The sequence below is a fragment of the Culex pipiens genome, chromosome 1 (genome assembly GCF_016801865.2).
Source record: "Culex pipiens pallens isolate TS chromosome 1, TS_CPP_V2, whole genome shotgun sequence".
NCBI lineage: Eukaryota > Metazoa > Arthropoda > Insecta > Diptera > Culicidae > Culex > Culex pipiens.
The window spans coordinates 95,081,506-95,100,284 of NC_068937.1; the positions used below are offsets into that span (position 1 = coordinate 95,081,506).

Sequence of the window (18,779 nt, forward strand, 5' to 3'; positions counted from 1 at the left end):
AAACAACGAAGTTCATAAAACAAACATATTTTTATTTTACACAAAAGAAAAACACGCAAGAAATTACAAACACTTGAAACAAACCCATGAGGAAAATTACGGGAAGTTTCCGGAAATTATAGCCATCAACACACAATTATACAGTCAAACCTCTTTTTACGCGAATTTTGGTTCTCGCGTAAAAAAAAATCGCGTAAAAAAAGTTCGCGCTATTTTGAATTTTTCGCGTAAAAAGAGTTCGCGCTATTTTGAATAGGTCGCGTAAAAAGAGTTTTCAGTATTTTTTAGTTTTATAAAGTATTATATTTTTTAATAATAATAATGTAATTCCAGGTTATTCAAAATAGCTTCAGTGACCTACGCTGTATATTCTACAGCAGGTTGGGATGTTCTGGGTTATCCAAGAACTTCCGGAAGTAATGAACTGATTATCTACCTGTTCAACAAGGATCTGTACCAGTGTATCCACCATCGTAATAATTGCAGGTAGCTTCCGTGACCTACGATGGTTACCTTGCATATCTGTTAGAATGTACTAGGTCATCCAAGAACTCTCGGAAGTTATGGCCTGGATATCTACCTGTTCAACGGGGGTCTGTATGCCCATATTAACCATCGGTTTAGCTTCAGATAGCTTCAGTGGACCACGATGGACACTCTGCGGCATGTTGGATTGTTTTGGGTCATCCAGGAACTCCCGGATGTCATGGCCTGGATATCTACCGGATCAACGGGGGTCTATATGGGTGAATTAACCACCGGTATAGCTTCAGATAGCTTCAGTGGACGACGATGGACATCCTGTGGCATGTTGGATTGTTTTGGGTCATCCAGAAACTCCCGGAAGTCATGGCCTGGATATCTACCTGATCAACGGGGGTCTGTTTGGTCATATTACCCAGCGGTATAGCTTCAGGTAGCTTCAGTGGACCACGGTGGACACTCTGTGGCATGTTGGATTGTTTTTGGGTCATTCAGGAACTCCCGAATCTATCCGATCAACGTGGGTCTATATGGCTACATTTACCATCGGTATAGCTTCAGGTAGATTTAATGGACCACGATGGGCATTCTGTGGCTGGTTGGATTGTTTTGAGTCATCCAGGAACTCCCGGAAGTCCTGGCCTTAATATTTTCCTGATCAACGCATAAATGTCCCATTAGAATTAGCATTCGCATTTGAAGATGAGTTCCTGGATGTCTCAACACAATCTAACATGTCGCAAATTGTCCATCGTGGTCCACTGAAGCTACCTGCAGGTATACCGATGGTTGATATAACCATACAGACCCCCGTTGATCAGTTAGATATCCAGGCCATAACTTCCGGGAGTTCCTGGATGACCCAAAACAATCCAACATGCCGCAGAGTGTCCATCGTGGTCCACTGAAGCTATCTGAAGCTATACCGATGGTTAATATGGACATACAGACCCCCGTTGAACAGGTAGATATCCTGGCCATGACTTCCGGGAGTTCCTAGTTAACCCAAAACAATCCAACATGCCACAGGATGTCCATCGGGTTCCACTGAAGCTATCTGAAGCTATACCGATGGTTAATTCACCCATATAGACCCCCGTTGATCCGGTAGATATCCAGGCCATGACATCCGGGAGTTCCTGGATGACCCAAAACAATCCAACATGCCGCAGAGTGTCCATCGTGGTCCACTGAAGCTATCTGAAGCTATACCGATGATTAATATAGTCATATAGACCCCCGTTGATCAGGTAGATATCCAGGCCATAACTTCCGAGAGTTCTTGGATGACCTAGTACATTCTAACAGATATGCAAGGTAACCATCGTAGGTCACGGAAGCTACCTGCAATTATTACGATGGTTAATATAGCCATACAGACCCCCGTTGATCAGGTAGATATCCAGGCCATGACTTCCGGGAGTTCCTGGATGACCCAAAACAATCCAACATGCCGCAGAGTATCCATCGTGGTCCACTGAAGCTACCTGAAGCTATACCGATGGTTAATATAGCCATATGGATTCCCGATGATCAGGTAGATATCCAGGCCATGACTTCCGGGAGTTCCTGGATGACCTCGTACATTCTAACAGATCGCAGAGAGTCCATCGTGGCTCACTGAAGCTACCTGAAGCTATATCGATGGTGAATACACCGGTACAAACACCCGTTGAACAGATAGATATTCTATTCGTGACTTCCGGATGTTCTTAGTTGTCCAGAACATCCCAATATGATGCAGAGTATCCGTAGGTCACCGAAGCTACTGATTGTAAAAACCCTGATTGTGGTCCCCGTTGAACAGGAAGATATGACCATAATGGTTAAGACTTCCGACAGTTTGAAATCGGATCGCGTTATTTTGAATTTTTCGCGTAAATTGAGTTCGCGTTATTTTGAATTCTTCGCGTAAAAAAAACCGCGTAAAAAAAATTTCGCGCAAAAAGAGGTCGCGTAAAAAGAGGTTTGACTGTATCAGAGGTTTCTTGAAGTTGATTTTGTTTTCCAATGATGGCTTTCTTGGCACGTCCTGGCCTGCATGTCAACTGCACCGGCTGGTTCTTTTGAAAACGGATTTCGAGATTGACGTCGTCAGGTCTCCCGGAAAAATATGCTAATTTCCATCGCTGAATATACTGTACTATCTTCTTCATATCCAGATCCAAGCCAGGGAGTAAGTTGAGTAACCAGCAAGAAGTTTTCTGAAAATACATAGCATTTTAGTAAAATTGTTAGATTTTATATATGAATTTAGTACTTACATTATTTTTAAAGCCAGCAAACCCAAATAAATGAAGTGAGCAAATGATGACAGTTCTGCATGAAGACATGCTATCTCACTCCCTCTTCCTACGTGGGCAAGACCTTGTTGCCAGTTTTGAGAAAAATGATGAACACAGTTGCCAGCACCGGCACTTAAGCAGCTTTTAGTCAGCAATACTGAGTGCTACAATCTTAGTGCTGATCTGCATTAACACGTGCCGGTACATGACTAACATGCACTAGAGTGCTGAAGTATTGCTGATTAAGTTTTTGTTTTAGTGCTGGATGGTTACTTGGGTAGGTTTGTTTTAGGGCGTAACCATTTTCTAGTATTAAGGGGTTACATACATGTAGAAAATCACAAAATTTCATATTACAGAAAATTTATTTAATCCACTTAAAAAATGATTTTCAATCACTCCTGAAAGTTTCATGAAGGTATTTCATGATTTAACTGAGTTAGAGACGATTTAAGCTCAGAGTTTTGCCATGCGCAAAGCGAACTGTCTAACTTTCTGAGCGTATTTCTCTGAACACCAAGTTGATTTACGGGTGCCACGATATCTCGTGATGGGACGGACCAAACTGACTGAAATTTTGGGTGAAGACTTCCAAGACATAACCCGTGTGCATGACGAAGCCCAATTTTAAAATTTTGAATTTTCAAAAAATACAAAAATAAAAAAAACTGGCGTTTTTTTATATGAAAAACAGAAAAATATTTTTATCTTTTTTTAAAATAAACTTTTTGAAAATCGGCCTTCGTAATGCACACGGGACCGGTTTAAGGAGTCTTAACCATAATTTTGAGCCGATTTGGTCGAAGCAATGTTGAGATATTGTGGCACCCGTTTTTTGAAACTGCTAACTTCAAATAGATATATCTCGGCAATGCTACTACCAAATGTCTTCAAATTTGTTTTGTTAATAGATGAAAAGGTATATTTTAATGCCCTGAAAACAAATTTTGAAAAAAGTATAAGTGTGTGCTCAAACCAACCTCTGACATTTTTGCCGATTTACATGTATGTTACCCCTTAAATCTACAACCAACATCATTCCCGAAGACCCAAAATCTTTCAGAAAATCATTTCTCGATGTCCAAATATTATTTTCTACGGAATTTTGGTACAGTCTAGACTCGATTTTCCGAAGTTTCGATTATCCGAAGGTTTGTATGGCACTTCGGATAATCGAATCATGACCAAAACATTTTTATTTTTTTTTTCTTGCTTTCAACGTCTAATTTGAGCTCTGCGACCTCATTTTAGTAAAATTTAAATGTTTGATTGCCTTTTAAATTTAAAAAATGCATTTTATTAATCTGTTTCGCCGCCATTTTAGCCGCCATCTTAGATTTCAAAATTCTAAATCATTTCAGAGTAGTTTATGGGTCATATCTAAGCTCAACCATAAAAAAAGGCATCAAAATTTTTTTTCCTGATTCGATTATCCGAAATTAAATTTGGACTGTGTACCGTCATACAAAAAGGCAGAAATTTGTAATTTGTTCAATGTTTGGCCAAACAACTTAGTTTTACCAAACCCCGTAACTAAAAACTACCTTCATCTGAACAAGGTCCCTAAAACTAACCTCCATGAAACTTGGCATGTTCTCTTCGCCGACCCCTTCACGCTTCATTAGTGATTTAAATATGTTGGAATTTTGTTCAAAAACCCGCACACATAAACACACAAACACACAAACACGCACTCACACGTGTGCTTCACCCGCTCTCCAACCCGCTGCCAACAATTCTTCAGTTCACACACCCCACCAATATGCCACTCCTTCTCAAACTCCCTCTCCAAATGAATTGAAAGAGGTTCCATTGCGGAAGGGAGAACGAAAAGGAGGACCAAAAAACCCGCTGAAATACCCATTATTAAAGCAAGAGGGGGAACGCGATGACGAACGGCTGGCTGGCTGGCTCGCTGGTTCTGAAGCCATAAACCAATAGACGAGGACGATGACGGCGAGGTCCTGCCGACGACTGCTTCCTGGCTGCAGGGAGCAAATCAAGCATAAATAACACAAAAGCACAAACTATGAGCCTCGAACTCGGTTCAAATAAGAGGGGGCACATTTAGTTCATCTGGCACATACGTCATATTGTCGGAGCTCTCGAGTGGGCCCAGAAAACGTCAAGTCGAATATGTTTTGAATTTTGCGTTATTAATTGTGTGATCTGGCAGGCAGCATTTAAAATGTCAAATGTGTTTGGACTTCCAGAACCATGAGCACAGCAGCAGCAGCTAAAATATATGGGCTCTAGAGCGGCTCAAGTGCCCAGTTCTGGGCTTTGTTGCGGAAATGCTTCTGTGCTCAAGTCAATCATACTAAACTTATTCATTTGTTCACACTGCTTAACGGTCCACATGATTGATTTATGGTTTGGAAACTTCGTCTTCTGGCAGCCCTTCCTTGGACGCTCGCAAAGTTCAGGAACCCTGTAAAAAGCTAATATTAAAAAAAAATGCAACAAACTTATCAAATTCTTACCACAAAGATTCGTCTTGTGCTCCCGAATGTCCACCTTCAGCGCGTTCAGTCTCGATTCCAGAGCTTCAAAAACACTCCTGGTTTTGCTGGTCCACCGTTGAAGCAGCAGAAAAGTGATCACAGCTAATGCAAAAATGTTGCAACTCAGACGGAATTCGTCATCGTGCTCGTAGTATAAGCAGCCCATTTGCCACAGGTGCACCCACGGGGACGGATCCGGGTCGTTCATGGTGGAAGGGGCGTGATCGATTGTCGAGTTCATTGGTGATGGATGGGAGCAAAAGTCAAAACTTGAAGAACTTGGCAGATTGAAACGCAATGCCTACTTGGGTAGGGATAAGAAATTATTTAAAGTAAAAAGCTTTTACAAATTACTGTTAAAAATAGATTTTTTTAAAACCTTAATATCTTTTTGCAACATCCTCCAACACCCATACTCTCATAGGTCAAAAGTTAGGGAATTTCATGGACTATAAGCCTAAGGTATTAAGAGCCAGTCCACGAGCAGGGCATACCCATCTCGCATTGACCTCACCAATCTGCCTGAAATTTTCAGGGGTTGTTTGTTAATATAAAACTAGCATCTGGCCAAAATATGAGCTCTCTAGGTCAACGGGAAGTGGGGCAAATCGGGACACAAAGTTTGAAGGTTCAAAAACGTCAAAAATCTTAAAAAGGCAATAACTTAGGCAAAATTCAATTTATTTTCAAAATTCAAAATTTGAAATGGATGAAAATAAACATTTTCATGCATGTTTCTAATGTGAAATTGTCTCAGGAACACGAATATGATAAAATTACTGCCAGAAAATGGGATCAAAGGGGTCCCCCGAGCAAAAATTTACAACCAAAAAATTCACTAAAAGTAAAAGTGTCTATTTAATATGTTAAACTGCCTTACCCAAAGCGTTCTCAGTCTTAGATGGTAGTCCCAAATGTCCTCTACAAGCTGCAGGTCGAACCGAGTTGATATCTGGATGGAACACTTTTTTATTTGAGTTTGAAAATTATGCTATTTTTTCACTAAAATGCTAATAACTCCCTTTAGATTTAATCAATTTGGATGCTTCTCCCTTCATTTTGTTGCATTTTTTAAGCCTTTTCAGATGCATTTTGAATTTTGAAAATAAATTGAATTTTGCCTAAGGTCAAGCCTTTTTAAGATTTTTGACGTTTTTGAACCTTCAAACTTTGTGTCCCGATTTGCCCCACTTCCCGTTGATCTAGAGAGTTCATATTTTGGCCAGATGCTAATTTTATATGTACAAACAACCCCTGAAAATTTCAGGCAGATTGGTGAGGTCCAAACGACGTCCCATACAAAGGGGTATGCCCTGCTCGTGGACTCGCTCTTAACTTTTTGGCCAATCGCAGTTTTTCTCATAGTTTTCCGATTTCTCTATAACAAACATTTAACAGCGTTAGTTTTTGCCCTGTAGGCTTCCATAGCGGCACTTTTTGGTCTTAATTTTGTCATATTCGGAATCCTCGAAAAATGTCACGTTAGTTAGAAGTATTGGAATTGTAAATTTGATTTATAAAATAATTAAATAAAACATTTCTGAAAAAAGAAATAGATCTTATCTACCCTGTGATCGATACGTCAAATGCTGCATCAAGTAGGCGAAAACCTGTTTTACCCCTATTCCAACAAAATGTTTAAAAAATATTTTAAATCATTCTAAATGGCTTTTTATCCAATCAAATTTACAACTCCAATACTTCTAACTAACGTGAAATTTTTCGAGAAATCCGAATATGACAAAATTAAGACCAAAAATACCGCTATGGAAGCCTGCAGGTCAAAAACTAACGTTGTAAAATGTTTGTTATAGAAAAATCTAAAAACTATGAGAAAAACTGCGATTGGCGAATACCGTAGGCTTATAGTCCATGAAATTCCCTAACTTTTGACCTATAAGAGTATGGGTGTTGGAGGATGTTGAAAAAAGGTATTAAGGTTTTAAAAAATCTATTTTTAACAGTAATTTGCAAAAGCTATGAGAAAAAGTTAAACCAATCCTGGATGTCTATGGCACATTTTGAAGTGCTTCAAAATACCTTTCGAATGCATCTAAGAGAGTTGAAATTGATCAAGTTTTACAGAAATGGGGAGTGAGATTGGGTCATACAAATTTCTGCATTTTTGTATACCCAAACTCACCCCCAAGACCCAATGTCACCCCTGATGACGGTATCACATTATAATTTATTATAAAGTCACATTTTTTTTCAGCTGGAACTTCAATATTTTGCTAATTCTTGCTTGATAAAAATAGATGCTTTGAAAGCAGGGTGTTCATAAGAAAACTGCTGTAATGGTTTGAACTTATTAGATACAAAGCTGTGAAAAACAGTTTTCAAGATTTTTTAATACTTGAATGTAATACCAGGTCTTCTAATTTTTAAAAGATACAAAACCGTTTTTTTTTTGTTTCGTAAGGCCGTTGCAAATATTTTTTGAAGTTTATGTCCCTTGACTCTGACCAAAGTCGAGGGGGGAGGGGGGGGGGGCAAAGAATAAAAAAGTATAAAAATTGAAATAAGGAGCCATGGTTTCAACATTTTAATGAAAAAAGTGTTTTAAAATGCATTATACACCTGTCCAGATGTTTTGCAATCATTAGTTTCCGAAATATCTAGCTATTAACAAAAAAAAATTTGCCGATTTTTGCGTGACATACTTTATGGATGACGCCTTAGACGCTACAGAAACTAGAATTTGAGTTCAGTACGCCCACTAGAACAAGCCCCAATAATTTTTTTTTACATCTTTATGTCTATATCTTCGGGATAACTTTAAAATATGATTCACAAGGTTAACAATTGAGTGGTGAAGTTTAAAAAATTACTCAACAAATAGTGCGTCCATCCCGGGAATTCCCGGGACAAAATTCCCGGGATTTTTCCAAAACCGGGAATTCCCGAATCCCGGGATTTTTTGTTTTTTGTCCCGGGAAATCCCGAAATTGGAAAAAAATATAATTTTGTTCTGGAAATTCAGCTTTAATTTTTTGCTTTTAAATTTTATTTATTTTTTAAAAGACTATTTATGATTTCAAATTTAATATCATTTTAAATTATTTTTCATGAAACATCTTTGGCAAAATAAGACAAGTTTAACGAATTTTAACAGCTGTTTTAGTCATTTGTTTGCATAATGTTTTGAATTTTTTGATTGATTTAGGTTGAAACAGGAACAGAAAAAAACAATTAGTACACCGATTTTCAAATTAATTGCTCTAAAATCTCCTGTACCTATTTCGACTGTATTCCCGATTTTCCCTAGTTGGCGGCAATGACCTTAAGATAATTTGTAAAATATTTTTTGATATAAAACATGAATGTCTAAATTTATCTAAAAATTTACTGGAATAATTTTATTTGTTTATTTTATATGTTATTTTAGACATTTAAAAAGATTTTTTAGGCTTTTCCAGTCATGTCACATAAAAAATATAAAAAATATGTATTTATAATAGACTTATTTAATTTGAATCACATTGGATTAGAAATTAGATAAAAAACCAAAGCACAACAAAGAACAAAAAAAATCTTTCAATCTATCTAAAAACTGCTATCCTTGTTTAGATTTAAGTGCAGATAACCACCAATGAATAGTATTGGGCTAATTCTATGATTTTAAAATGTCAAATATAAAGAAAACATAGATTTTATTACTGTTTTAAAAATTTCCCGGGATCCCGGGAATTCCCGGGATTTCAAAAATATTTTTCCCGTTTCCCGAGAAATTCAAAACCCGGGAAAATTGGACGCCCTATCAACAAATATATTCAGAGCCGGTAAGCAGATGATAAAAAATAAGTTGAGTGTAGTAATAAATTTACTTAAGAAGTCCTCAACAATGAGTTTTAAAAAATTATCACTTCTTAAAGATTATGTTTACGTTTCTTATTAAGAAAAGGTACACAATTTTTTTTTGCCAGGACCCGTGGTGTAGGGGTAAGCGTGGTTGCCTCTCACCCAGTCGTCCTGGGTTTGATCCCAGAAGGTTCCGGTGGCATTTTTCGAGACGAGATTTGTCTGATCACGCCTTCTGTCGGACGGGAAGTAAATGTTGGCCCCGGACTAACCTAAACAGGTTATGTCGTTAGCTCAGTCCAGGTGTAGGAGTCGTCTCCCTGGGTCCTGTCTCGGTGGAGTCGCTGGTAGGCAGTTGGACTCACAATCCAAAGGTCGTCAGTTCGAATCCCGGGGTGGATGGAAGCTAAGAGGGCTTTTGTTAATTTGATTTGGTTAACCGCGGTGGATTTTCTTGAAATAATTCGAACTGTCAAAAATCCACCAAAGCATCTACCGGTGGATACTTTTCTACCACAGATTTTTGTGCGATCAATGTGGTAGATGCTTTGGTGGATTTTTGACAGTTCGAATTATTTCAAGAAAATCCACCGCGGTTAACCAAATCAAATTAACAAAAGCCCTAAGGTGTAAAAAGAGGTTTGCAATTGCCTCAACAATCAAGCCTTCGGACACTTAGTTTCGTGTAGGAATCTCGCAAGCGAGAACGCCAAGGCAATGCTGTAGAGCGAATAATTTGATTTTTTTGACACAAAAAATTTTGGAAGAAAATTCAATTTCGTTTCAGTAATAACTTCTGAGTATTCGAAGTTTTTGGACTCAACGAAAAAAATCAAACTATCTTAATTCCTGATTATATTGTTGTTAATTCATTTATTTCTGGCAGCTTTAACCTTCTTGGTCATTTGCTGCTCTGATTATTCAATTCAATTCAATTCGGTTTTATTCGTGAATAATCAAATTACAATTTGTACATATTATCAACCTAACAGAGTTTTTGTGTTCATTTCAGCTGTGTGTTACGTCTTAATTCGTTTTAGAGCAATTATCACTGTTAATTAAATGCACAAACAAGAGTAAGAAAAAGTTTTCAAAAAACTTACGCAATTGCTAATGATAGGGGATAGGAATAGAAAAAGCTTACAACTAGATCACAGCAAAATTTAATCAATTATAGATGTGCTTGATCATCAGCTCCCCAAGGGCCAGGAATTGCTCCGCTTTGTTACGGCAGGTCCGGAACCGCGTCATCATCTCCCCCGCGAGAGCAAAGAACTCCGGCAGGGTAAAGAGATCTTCCCCGGTGACTTCTTGCTGGGCCGCATTGCCGCTACCGGCAGCGACCACGCTGGCGAACGATCGACCCCATCCAGGAGGGAACGCTGGGTTGTCCGCTGGAACCGTACGATGACCAGCAGCTGGCACGGTTACGCTCGTACTTCGCTGAGGAGGGTGGGATGCTGCTGCTTTCTTTTTCCTCTTTTCCTGCTCCTCGAGGTAGTTTTTCCGTGCGCTGCATCCACGGTAGTTGCTGGTATGGTTACCTCCACAGTTGGCGCACTTGATGCGCGCCTTGGTTTGCTCTGCCTTGTCCCCCAAGTCCGCCTTGCACGGCAGTGCGCACGCCTCCGAGAGGTGTGTTTCACCGCACTTCACGCAGCGGGGCGGGAGGTTGCAGTTCCGCGAGCCGTGGCCAAATTTCTGGCAACGGTGGCATTGCGCTGCGTCCGTCGGGTTCTTTGAGTAAAACCGCCAGTTTACCCAAAAACCGTCCAACGCCTTAGTTTTCCGCAGGTCTTGAATTTTGACGGTGCCGCGGTCGAAGTACAACAGGTACAGTGTGTGTGTACCTGTGACCGTTGTCTTCCGCGAGAGGACTTTTATGTCACGCGGCGTAATTCCAGCACCCGAGAGGTCCTTCTTTAGGTCGGAGATCGGGCGGTCTTGGTACCCCTGCAAGACGACCTTCACGGCAGTCTTCTGCACGGGGTCGAATGTGTAGAACTTGAAGTTTTTACTCTTCAATTTCTCCACAACCAGGTCGAAGTTCTTGCTGTCAAATGTGTAGACTTGCACTGACGACTTACCGATTTTCAGACAATATCCGAGGCCTTCCAGCAACTCGTCAATATCGTCCGTCAACGTGTCCAAAACATATATTGGAGGTGGTCTACGTTCCTTTGGAGAATTGTTCGTTTTTGACGTCGACACTTTTTTCCGTGCACGTCCATCGTATTCGTCGTCGTCGGTAGTGCTGCTACCGTCGGTGTTGTTGTTGTTTTCTTCGTCGTCGCTCAGCATCTGGAACTCGTTCCTGATGGGAATGTTGGCGGATGTTGACGTGTTGGTCGTGGCTCCGGAAGTACCGGAACGGGTTCGCACTGGTGATCTTGGAGCATATCCAGGATGTAGTAACTTTTTATCGATGCCTTCTGCGCTCACGCTCCCCTGCGCGATGGCGGTCGACACGGCGTTGGTTTGTTTACCTTTTTGCACACGGCCGGTAGACGAACTTCGCGGGTTTTTCGAGGCCGCACTCGAACTGCCACGGCCACGGCCGGCCTTTGGCATGCTGCAGGAGCAAACTCGCGGGTAATCACGGTAGACTACGGCGGAAAATTTCGAAAAAACGATAGAGCACTGAGCACTTGACTGCTGCTTGCTCTCGTGCGTACACGGAGGTGACTGCTCTGATTATATTTTTTCTTTACAACTTGAAAGTAATTCTGTCTATTTATCTAAATAATTTTATTTATCAAAATTTCCATCCGCGCGAAATCCGCACCAGAGCAAAATTAGCCAGCAAATCGGCGCGAAACGCGCCATCCATAACAAACCTGTATGGGCGATATTATAAAAATTGAATTTGATACTAAATTATTCAAAACCATTTCGGTTATATGATATGGCCTGACCAGGTAAAACAAATAAACTAGATTCAATGTTTTCTCAAAACAATATTCAAAAAAAAAATCAAATCGTAAGTTCAGTCTTGATTATTCAGAGTTTTCAAAATAACTTCGGATAAAAATATCATGAAAAACAATATTTATGTATTCTTCTTATTGACAGTTCTACCCAATGAATATTTACATATTTCATCACTGCCATCGTGGATTACAAATTCCCAGATCACTTTCAAGTGTTTTTGAGGTCATATTCTAGCTCAATGATTCAAAATAAGACATCGAAAGTTATATTTTATCGTGATTATTTATGAGAGGTGATTTTTTTCGAGGACTTCTGATAATCAAGTCTGGACTACATTACAAAATCCCTTCAACCATGCAAATCACTGACAGCCATAAACCTTGTTAACCCAACTTACTCACCTGTTCGTTGCTGCACTTCATTGTAAATCGGCAGGAAATCCGTCCTCCTCCAATCAAACTCGTTCCCAAATCACATTGGTCAGGCTAATTTGCTAGCCAACAAAAGAGGGATGAAAACCATTTCGTTACATCACGATCAGACTTGGAAGGGGTTAAAATTTACCCGGTTTGTTGCTGACAAGAAAGCGGATTAGCTAAATCCGATTATTTGCATCACTTTATTAGGTTCAACTGATGTCAGATGTCAGGTAATTCGGTATGTTTCTGAAGATAATAAACATAACAAAGATATTCGAAGTTTGTAGCAACTTCGTTGCAGTATATTTATCTTTTTTTTGTAGTACACTCTATTTAGTTTACTTTTCCCACAAAAGTAAAGTATTCAAAACACAATTAAGTAATTGTTCGCCAATGCTTCATGTTTTGAACACGCTTATGTTATTTTTGTTTTCATCATTTTCTCTACTAGAAAAATCCTGCTATCCTTACGAGCTAAGAGAAAAAAAAAGTAATAGAAAAGGTCAATGCTCTACTTGGCTAGTCAAAACCACCTCACTCTCACTTCTGCAGGGTTTCGAGGGCGGCTTAAAATTTCTCCATATTTTTTTGTTTGTTTTGTTTAATGTATGATTTTGTTTTTTTCGTTATTATTTGTGGAATTCACGGAATATAGCGATCTTTTTGCGCTACCAATTCCGTGCGCAGTCATAAATTTTCAAAACTGCAAACTCTAGTAATTTCTCCGATTGTTGTTGAAACGGTTCGCCCCAAAGTTGTTCCTATTGCCTCCTCCGCCCTGACCGTTGTTGTTGAACCTCTGCCCTCCATAACCTCCTCCCCCACCCTGGTTATTGTTCTGATAACCTCCTCTTCCCCCTCCTCCCCGCTGATTGTTGTACCCACCGCGGTTATTCTGATAGTTATTCTGCCTGTTATTACCTCCTCCGCCGCCAGTATTGTAATCGTACCGAACCTGGTTCGCAAACGGATTCGGCAGCATCACGCCCGAGCTGGACGCGTCCCGCGAAATGTCGCTCATCACCTGCTGCTGGTACTCGTTGATGCGACTGCTCAGCTGCTCAAACACGCTCAGATTGCCACCGCCGCCGCCTCCAGAACCGGAGCCGCGGCTGTTGTTGCCGGAGTTGTTGTAATTGTTGCTGTTGCTGCCCGAGGACGAGTTGAAGCTGCTGTTGTAGCTCGAGTTGTTGTAGGAGCTGTTGTACGAGTTGTTGCCATCTGTAAATGAAAGAGAAGGTGGCGAAATGTTGTTAAAATTAACTATTCACTTTGAAGTTATGAAAATATTTGTTTTGTCATTCAACAAAGCTTAAAATATTTTTAAAAAAACATACATTCTGATTGCAATTTTCAAAACAATCAGTGCTGCGAGTTGTTTGAGAAAAGAGAAATCTGTTTTTTTGTTCTTGTTTTACTCAATCGCGTCCTTCTTATAACACTGCCACTCAGAAGGCACGGCGGTGGGAAAATTTGTAAAGATCTCCCTGGTGCTTGGTGGTTAGTCAACGAGTGAGTAAGTAACAGAAGGACTAATTGGGTCCTTTAATTAAGCTTAAATTGGCGATATTATTGTTCGTAACGATAAAGCTAATTTTCCGAAAACAATGTCCCTTTGTACGATCGCTAAAGATTTAAAATGGATTTTTAATTATTTTTTTTTTTCTAAACTTAACTCAACAGAAACCTTACTACTTGACAGATATTTTTTTTTTTAATTTAAGTCCTCAGTTAAAATTAATAAGAGTTTACAACTGAACTATAAAATAACTCACAGCTGAAAGGAACCCCAAAACTCTTTTATGTACATAAATTTACTAATTGTATTATGATTATTCACTAAAAAAACCCGAATTGAATTGAATTGAATTGAAGCCAAGATTGAAGCATTCTACTTGACAGCTCATTCTAACTGGAGTTGATCCATCGCAAATGTTTTCTTGTCATTTTATTTTATTTTTCTGCATTAAAATGAAACAAAGTGATCAGAATTGGTTTTTAATCGTGTTTTTTTTACCGTTTTATATGACAATTGACACAGGGCATTAGTGACTGTATAAGGAAGCGTGCTTTTATTACGTTACGCAATTTTTATTTATAATTGGGCCCCCTACCCCCTCGTAACAACATTCCCATACAAATTTACAAAAAAATTACTGTTACGAAATAAAAGGACGCTCCCTAAGTGAATGCATAATTGACGGCCGGTGTGAAAAAAGAAGACTATGAGGGCATCTCCACCGCAGAGATCTAATTGCGTGGCAAACCTATCGGTTGGATCCCCAGTTTTAGCTTTGCTCCGTAGCTAATACACGTTTTCGCACCGCAGGGAGCTAATTTGACTACCTAATCAAGCCCACCGCGGGGATCTAAATTATTCATTTTCAAATTCTAGCCGTTTTGTTGATTGAAATCAATAAAAATACATTCTATCATGATAGAACATGCTTCCAATAGCATTATATGTCCAAATTGTTTGTTTACATCAATAAAATATCATTTTCAAAATTTTGAAAGAGTTCATCCGATTTGCTCCCGACATGTTTGCACTCCAACTTTCGCACCGCGGGTAGCAAAGCTAAAGCTAAATTAGCCTTCGAGTTCATTCAGCGAAGAAAAAGTTCATCGGGGATCCGTTGAGTAGCCAAGATAGATGCTCGAGAAGTCCCGGAGCAGCGGGTGGCTAATTTTTTCAGCGATTTTTACAATGATTTGTATTTGTTTTGGTTGAAGATGCATTTATTTTGATTATCAAATTTGAATGAATATTAAAAGAAATCAGTAATTTGGTTCAAAACGACTTAATTAAATTAAAAAGTTGTGGAATAGATCATTTTTAAGTATTTTTGAAATAAATAATAATCAACCACCTATATTTAATGTAACTTGAACATAAATGTTCAAAATTTAAAACTAACTTAACTGAATAGAACATTTTTAAATTATGTATTTTTTTTTTCAATTCAATTAGTGTTTATTAGTAAATAATCAATTTACAATTTTATGTTTCTTATAACCTAATAGAGTTTTGGAGTTCCTTTCAACTATGGTTTACACTATAATTCATTTAGATGTAATTGGATATTCTAACAATGGATTTGGCAAGAGAAGGAAAAATTTAAAAAAAAAAAACCTTCGAGATTTGCTAAGGAAAAGGATAGAAATAGAAAAAGCTTAAAACTAAATCACAGTTTGTGTTGTCTGTTGACGTCGAAAAACTTCGCTGCACAATACAGCTTATCCGTTGTAGATGTATTTCATCATCAGCTCACTGAGAGCTTGGAATTGTTCTGCCTTGTTTCGGCAGGCACGAAAGCGCGTGAGCATCTCTCCAGCAAGGGCGAAAAACTCAGGAAGCGTGAAGAGATCATCACCGGTAACATCAGCTTGTCCCGGGGGAGTACCGATGCCAGAAGCGGCTACTCTAGCGTACGAACCTCCCCAACCGGGAGGGAACGCTGGTTTGGTTGATAGAACCGCTCCGCCGCCAGCTGCTGCAGCGTTCGAGCTCGAAGTCTTCGGAGGTTGGCGGGACGCTGGCGCTTTCTTCTTCTTGTCCTGCTCCTCGAGGTACTTTTTCCGCGCGGCACAGCCACGGAAATTCGCCGTGTGGTTTCCACCACAGTTCGCGCACTTGACGCGCGCTTTGTGCTGCTGGGCGTTTTCCCCCAGCTGGTCTTTCCGCGGAAGATTGCACCTTTCGGTGAAGTGGGTCTCACCGCACTTTACGCACCGGGGCGGAAGATTACAGTTTCTTGAACCGTGTCCGAATTTTTGACAGCGGTGGCATTGCGCTGCGTCGGTCGGATTCTTCGTGTAGAATCGCCACGTCACGAAGAAGCCGTCCAGTGCTTTGATCCGCCGTAAGTCCTGGATTTTGACGGACCCACGATCGAAGTACAGGAGGTACAATGTGTACGTACCTGTCACTGTTGTCGATTTCGAGAGCACCTTAACCTCTCGAGGCTTAACCTTGATGCCCGACAGGTGTTCTTCCAGGTCGGAGATCGGGCGGTCCGGATATCCCTGAAGGACGATCTTCACAGGGACCTTCTCTGCAGGATCAAATGTGAAGAATTTGAAGTTTCGCAACTTCAACTTCTTCACCACCAGGTCGAAATTCTGTTTATTGTGCGTAATAACTTGCACAGAAGTTTTACTTATTTTCAGACAATATTGGAGTCCCTCAAGCAACTCGTCAATATCGTCTGCCAACGTTTCCAAAACAAAAATTGGAGGTGGACGTCGTTCCTTCGGAGAGTTGCATTTTTTCTTCTTTTCTTGCTTGCGCGCAAGTTCATCATCGTAATCGTCGTCGCTAGCATTGCTGCTGTCACTGTCGGTGTTGTTTTCTTCTCCACTCAGAATCTCAAATTCGTTTCTGGTGGGAACGTTGGAAGTGGTTGTCGTCGTGGTGCTTGTGGACTGCTGCTGCTGCTGCTGGCCGGAAGTGCTCCCGGATGCCCGGGTGGATTGTCTCGTCCGTACAGGGGACTCACGTGGACGGTATGACACGTGTAATAGCGATTCATCGATGACGTCACTGGGCACGCTCCCGTGCGCGATGGCGGTCGATGCGGCGTTGGTGTGTTTACCTTTCTGCACTCTGCCGGTAGATGAGCTTCGCGGGTTTTTCGAGGCCGCACTCGAACTGCCACGGCCACGGCCGGCCCTTGGCATGCTGGAGCAGCAAACTCGCGGATAATCACGGTAAATTACGGCGAAAAAAATCGAAAAGTTTGAGGAGCTCCGAACAGTAGACTGTTGCTGGCTGGTGTTGCCAGTCCCGATGTAAATTATGTATTAAAATTCAAATATATACATGAAGCGAAACAACGTAATTGGGCCAATGTGAGTTTGTAAACAATGGGTATATCTTGCTCGCGTCAGTGGGGAGTAAGGAAAAATTGCGAATATGTGTTGGTTGATTTATTATTTATTTATTTTCTTTTCATTTATAAATTGTTTGAATAGTTGTACTGTAAAGGCTGATACGCAGATCGGAAGGAACGCAAAACTCCATTAAAAAATCGCACAAGAAAAGGTCATTGAAACGAAAATATTTTTCTTAAGCGGTACGCAGCTGAAAAGTAACAGAAACGGAAAGTGGGTTTGACGCGAGGTTTGACGTTTCTTCGCGCGGTGCTTGTTTGCAATATGTTTTGATGAAAAAATCAAAGAATTGGAACTTTCCTTATTGAATACGACTGAAAATCACAAACGTTTTAACAATAATGTATTCGATATAATAATATTGAAAATCCATCATCGGGACTGGCAACACCAGCCAGCAACAGTCAACTGTTCGGAGCTCCTCAAACTTTTCGATTTTTTCGCCGTAATTTACCGTGATTACCCGCGAGTTTGCTGCTCCAGCATGCCAAGGGCCGGTCGTGGCCGTGGCAGTTCGAGTGCGGCCTCGAAAAACCCGCGAAGCTCATCTACCGGCAGAGTGCAGAAAGGTAAACACAACAACGCCGCATCGACCGCCATCGCGCACGGGAGCGTGCCCGGTGACGTCACCGATCCTTCATTTTTACACGTGTCATACCGTCCACGTGAGTCCCCAGTACGGACGAGACAATCAACCCGGGCATCCGGAAGCACTTCCGGCCAGCAGCAGCAGCAGCAGCAGTCCACCAACACTACGACAACAACCACTTCCAACGTTCCCACCAGCAACGAATTTGAGATGCTGAGTGGAGATGAAAACAACACCGACAGTGACAGCAGCAGTACTGGCGACGACGATGATGATGATGAACTTGCGCGCAAGCAAGGAAAGCAGAAAAAGTGTAACTCTCCGAAGGAACGACGACCACCTCCAATTTTTGTTTTGGATACGTTGGCTGACGATGTTGACGAGTTGCTTGAGGGACTCCAATATTGTCTCAAAATTGGCAAAACTTCTGTGCAAGTGATTACCCACAAGAAGCTGCATTTCGACTTGGTGGTGAAGAAGTTGAAGTTGCGAAACTTCAAATTCTTCACATTTGACCCTGCGGAGAAGGTCCCAGTGAAGATCGTCCTTCAGGGATATCCGGACCGCCCGACCTCCGACCTGGAAGAACACCTGACGGGCGTCAAGGTAAAGCCTCGAGAGATAAAGGTGCTCTCAAAATCGACTACGGTGACAGGTACGTACACCTTGTACCTCCTGTACTTCGATCGCGGGTCCGTCAAAATCCAGGACCTACGGCGGATCAAAGCACTGGACGGCTTCTTTGTGACGTGGCGATTCTACATGAAGAATCCCGCCGACGCAGCCCAATGCCACCGCTGTCAAAAGTTCGGACACGGTTCAAGAAATTGCAATCTTCCGCCCCGGTGCGTAAAGTGCGGTGAGACCCACTTCA

At 40.8% G+C, this 18,779-nt stretch overlaps 2 protein-coding genes across 2 annotated transcripts in view; both read right to left on the reverse strand.

Annotated features, from left to right (window-relative positions):
• Positions 1–4,787: 4,787 nt before the first annotated feature.
• Positions 4,788–5,573, reverse strand: LOC120424052 (uncharacterized). The gene is made up of 2 exons (XM_039588074.2): positions 5,252–5,573; positions 4,788–5,199 (listed from the first exon to the last, which is right to left on the reverse strand). The coding sequence occupies exons 1-2, from the start codon at positions 5,511–5,513 to the stop codon at positions 5,099–5,101; spliced, it is 363 nt and encodes a 120-aa protein (XP_039444008.1). The 5' UTR covers positions 5,514–5,573; the 3' UTR covers positions 4,788–5,098.
• Positions 5,574–12,696: 7,123 nt separating this feature from the next.
• Positions 12,697–18,779, reverse strand: part of LOC120424033 (5'-3' exoribonuclease 2 homolog) — a 62,384-nt gene continuing 56,301 nt past the window's right edge. Inside the window, exon 4 of the mRNA XM_039588056.2 lies at positions 12,697–13,644. Within this exon, the coding sequence (XP_039443990.1) occupies positions 13,136–13,644 (509 nt within the window). The 3' untranslated portion in view covers positions 12,697–13,135. The remainder of the gene's footprint in view (positions 13,645–18,779) is intronic.

Bases quoted from the DNA above. Each gene is read 5' to 3' on its own strand.
- LOC120424052 (XM_039588074.2), bottom strand. From the start codon at position 5,513: ATGAACTCGACAATCGATCACGCCCCTTCCACCATGAACGACCCGGAT. The intron at 5,200-5,251 runs GTAAGAATTTGA...AGCTTTTTACAG, and splicing joins GCACAAGACGAATCTTTGTG to GGTTCCTGAACTTTGCGAGC.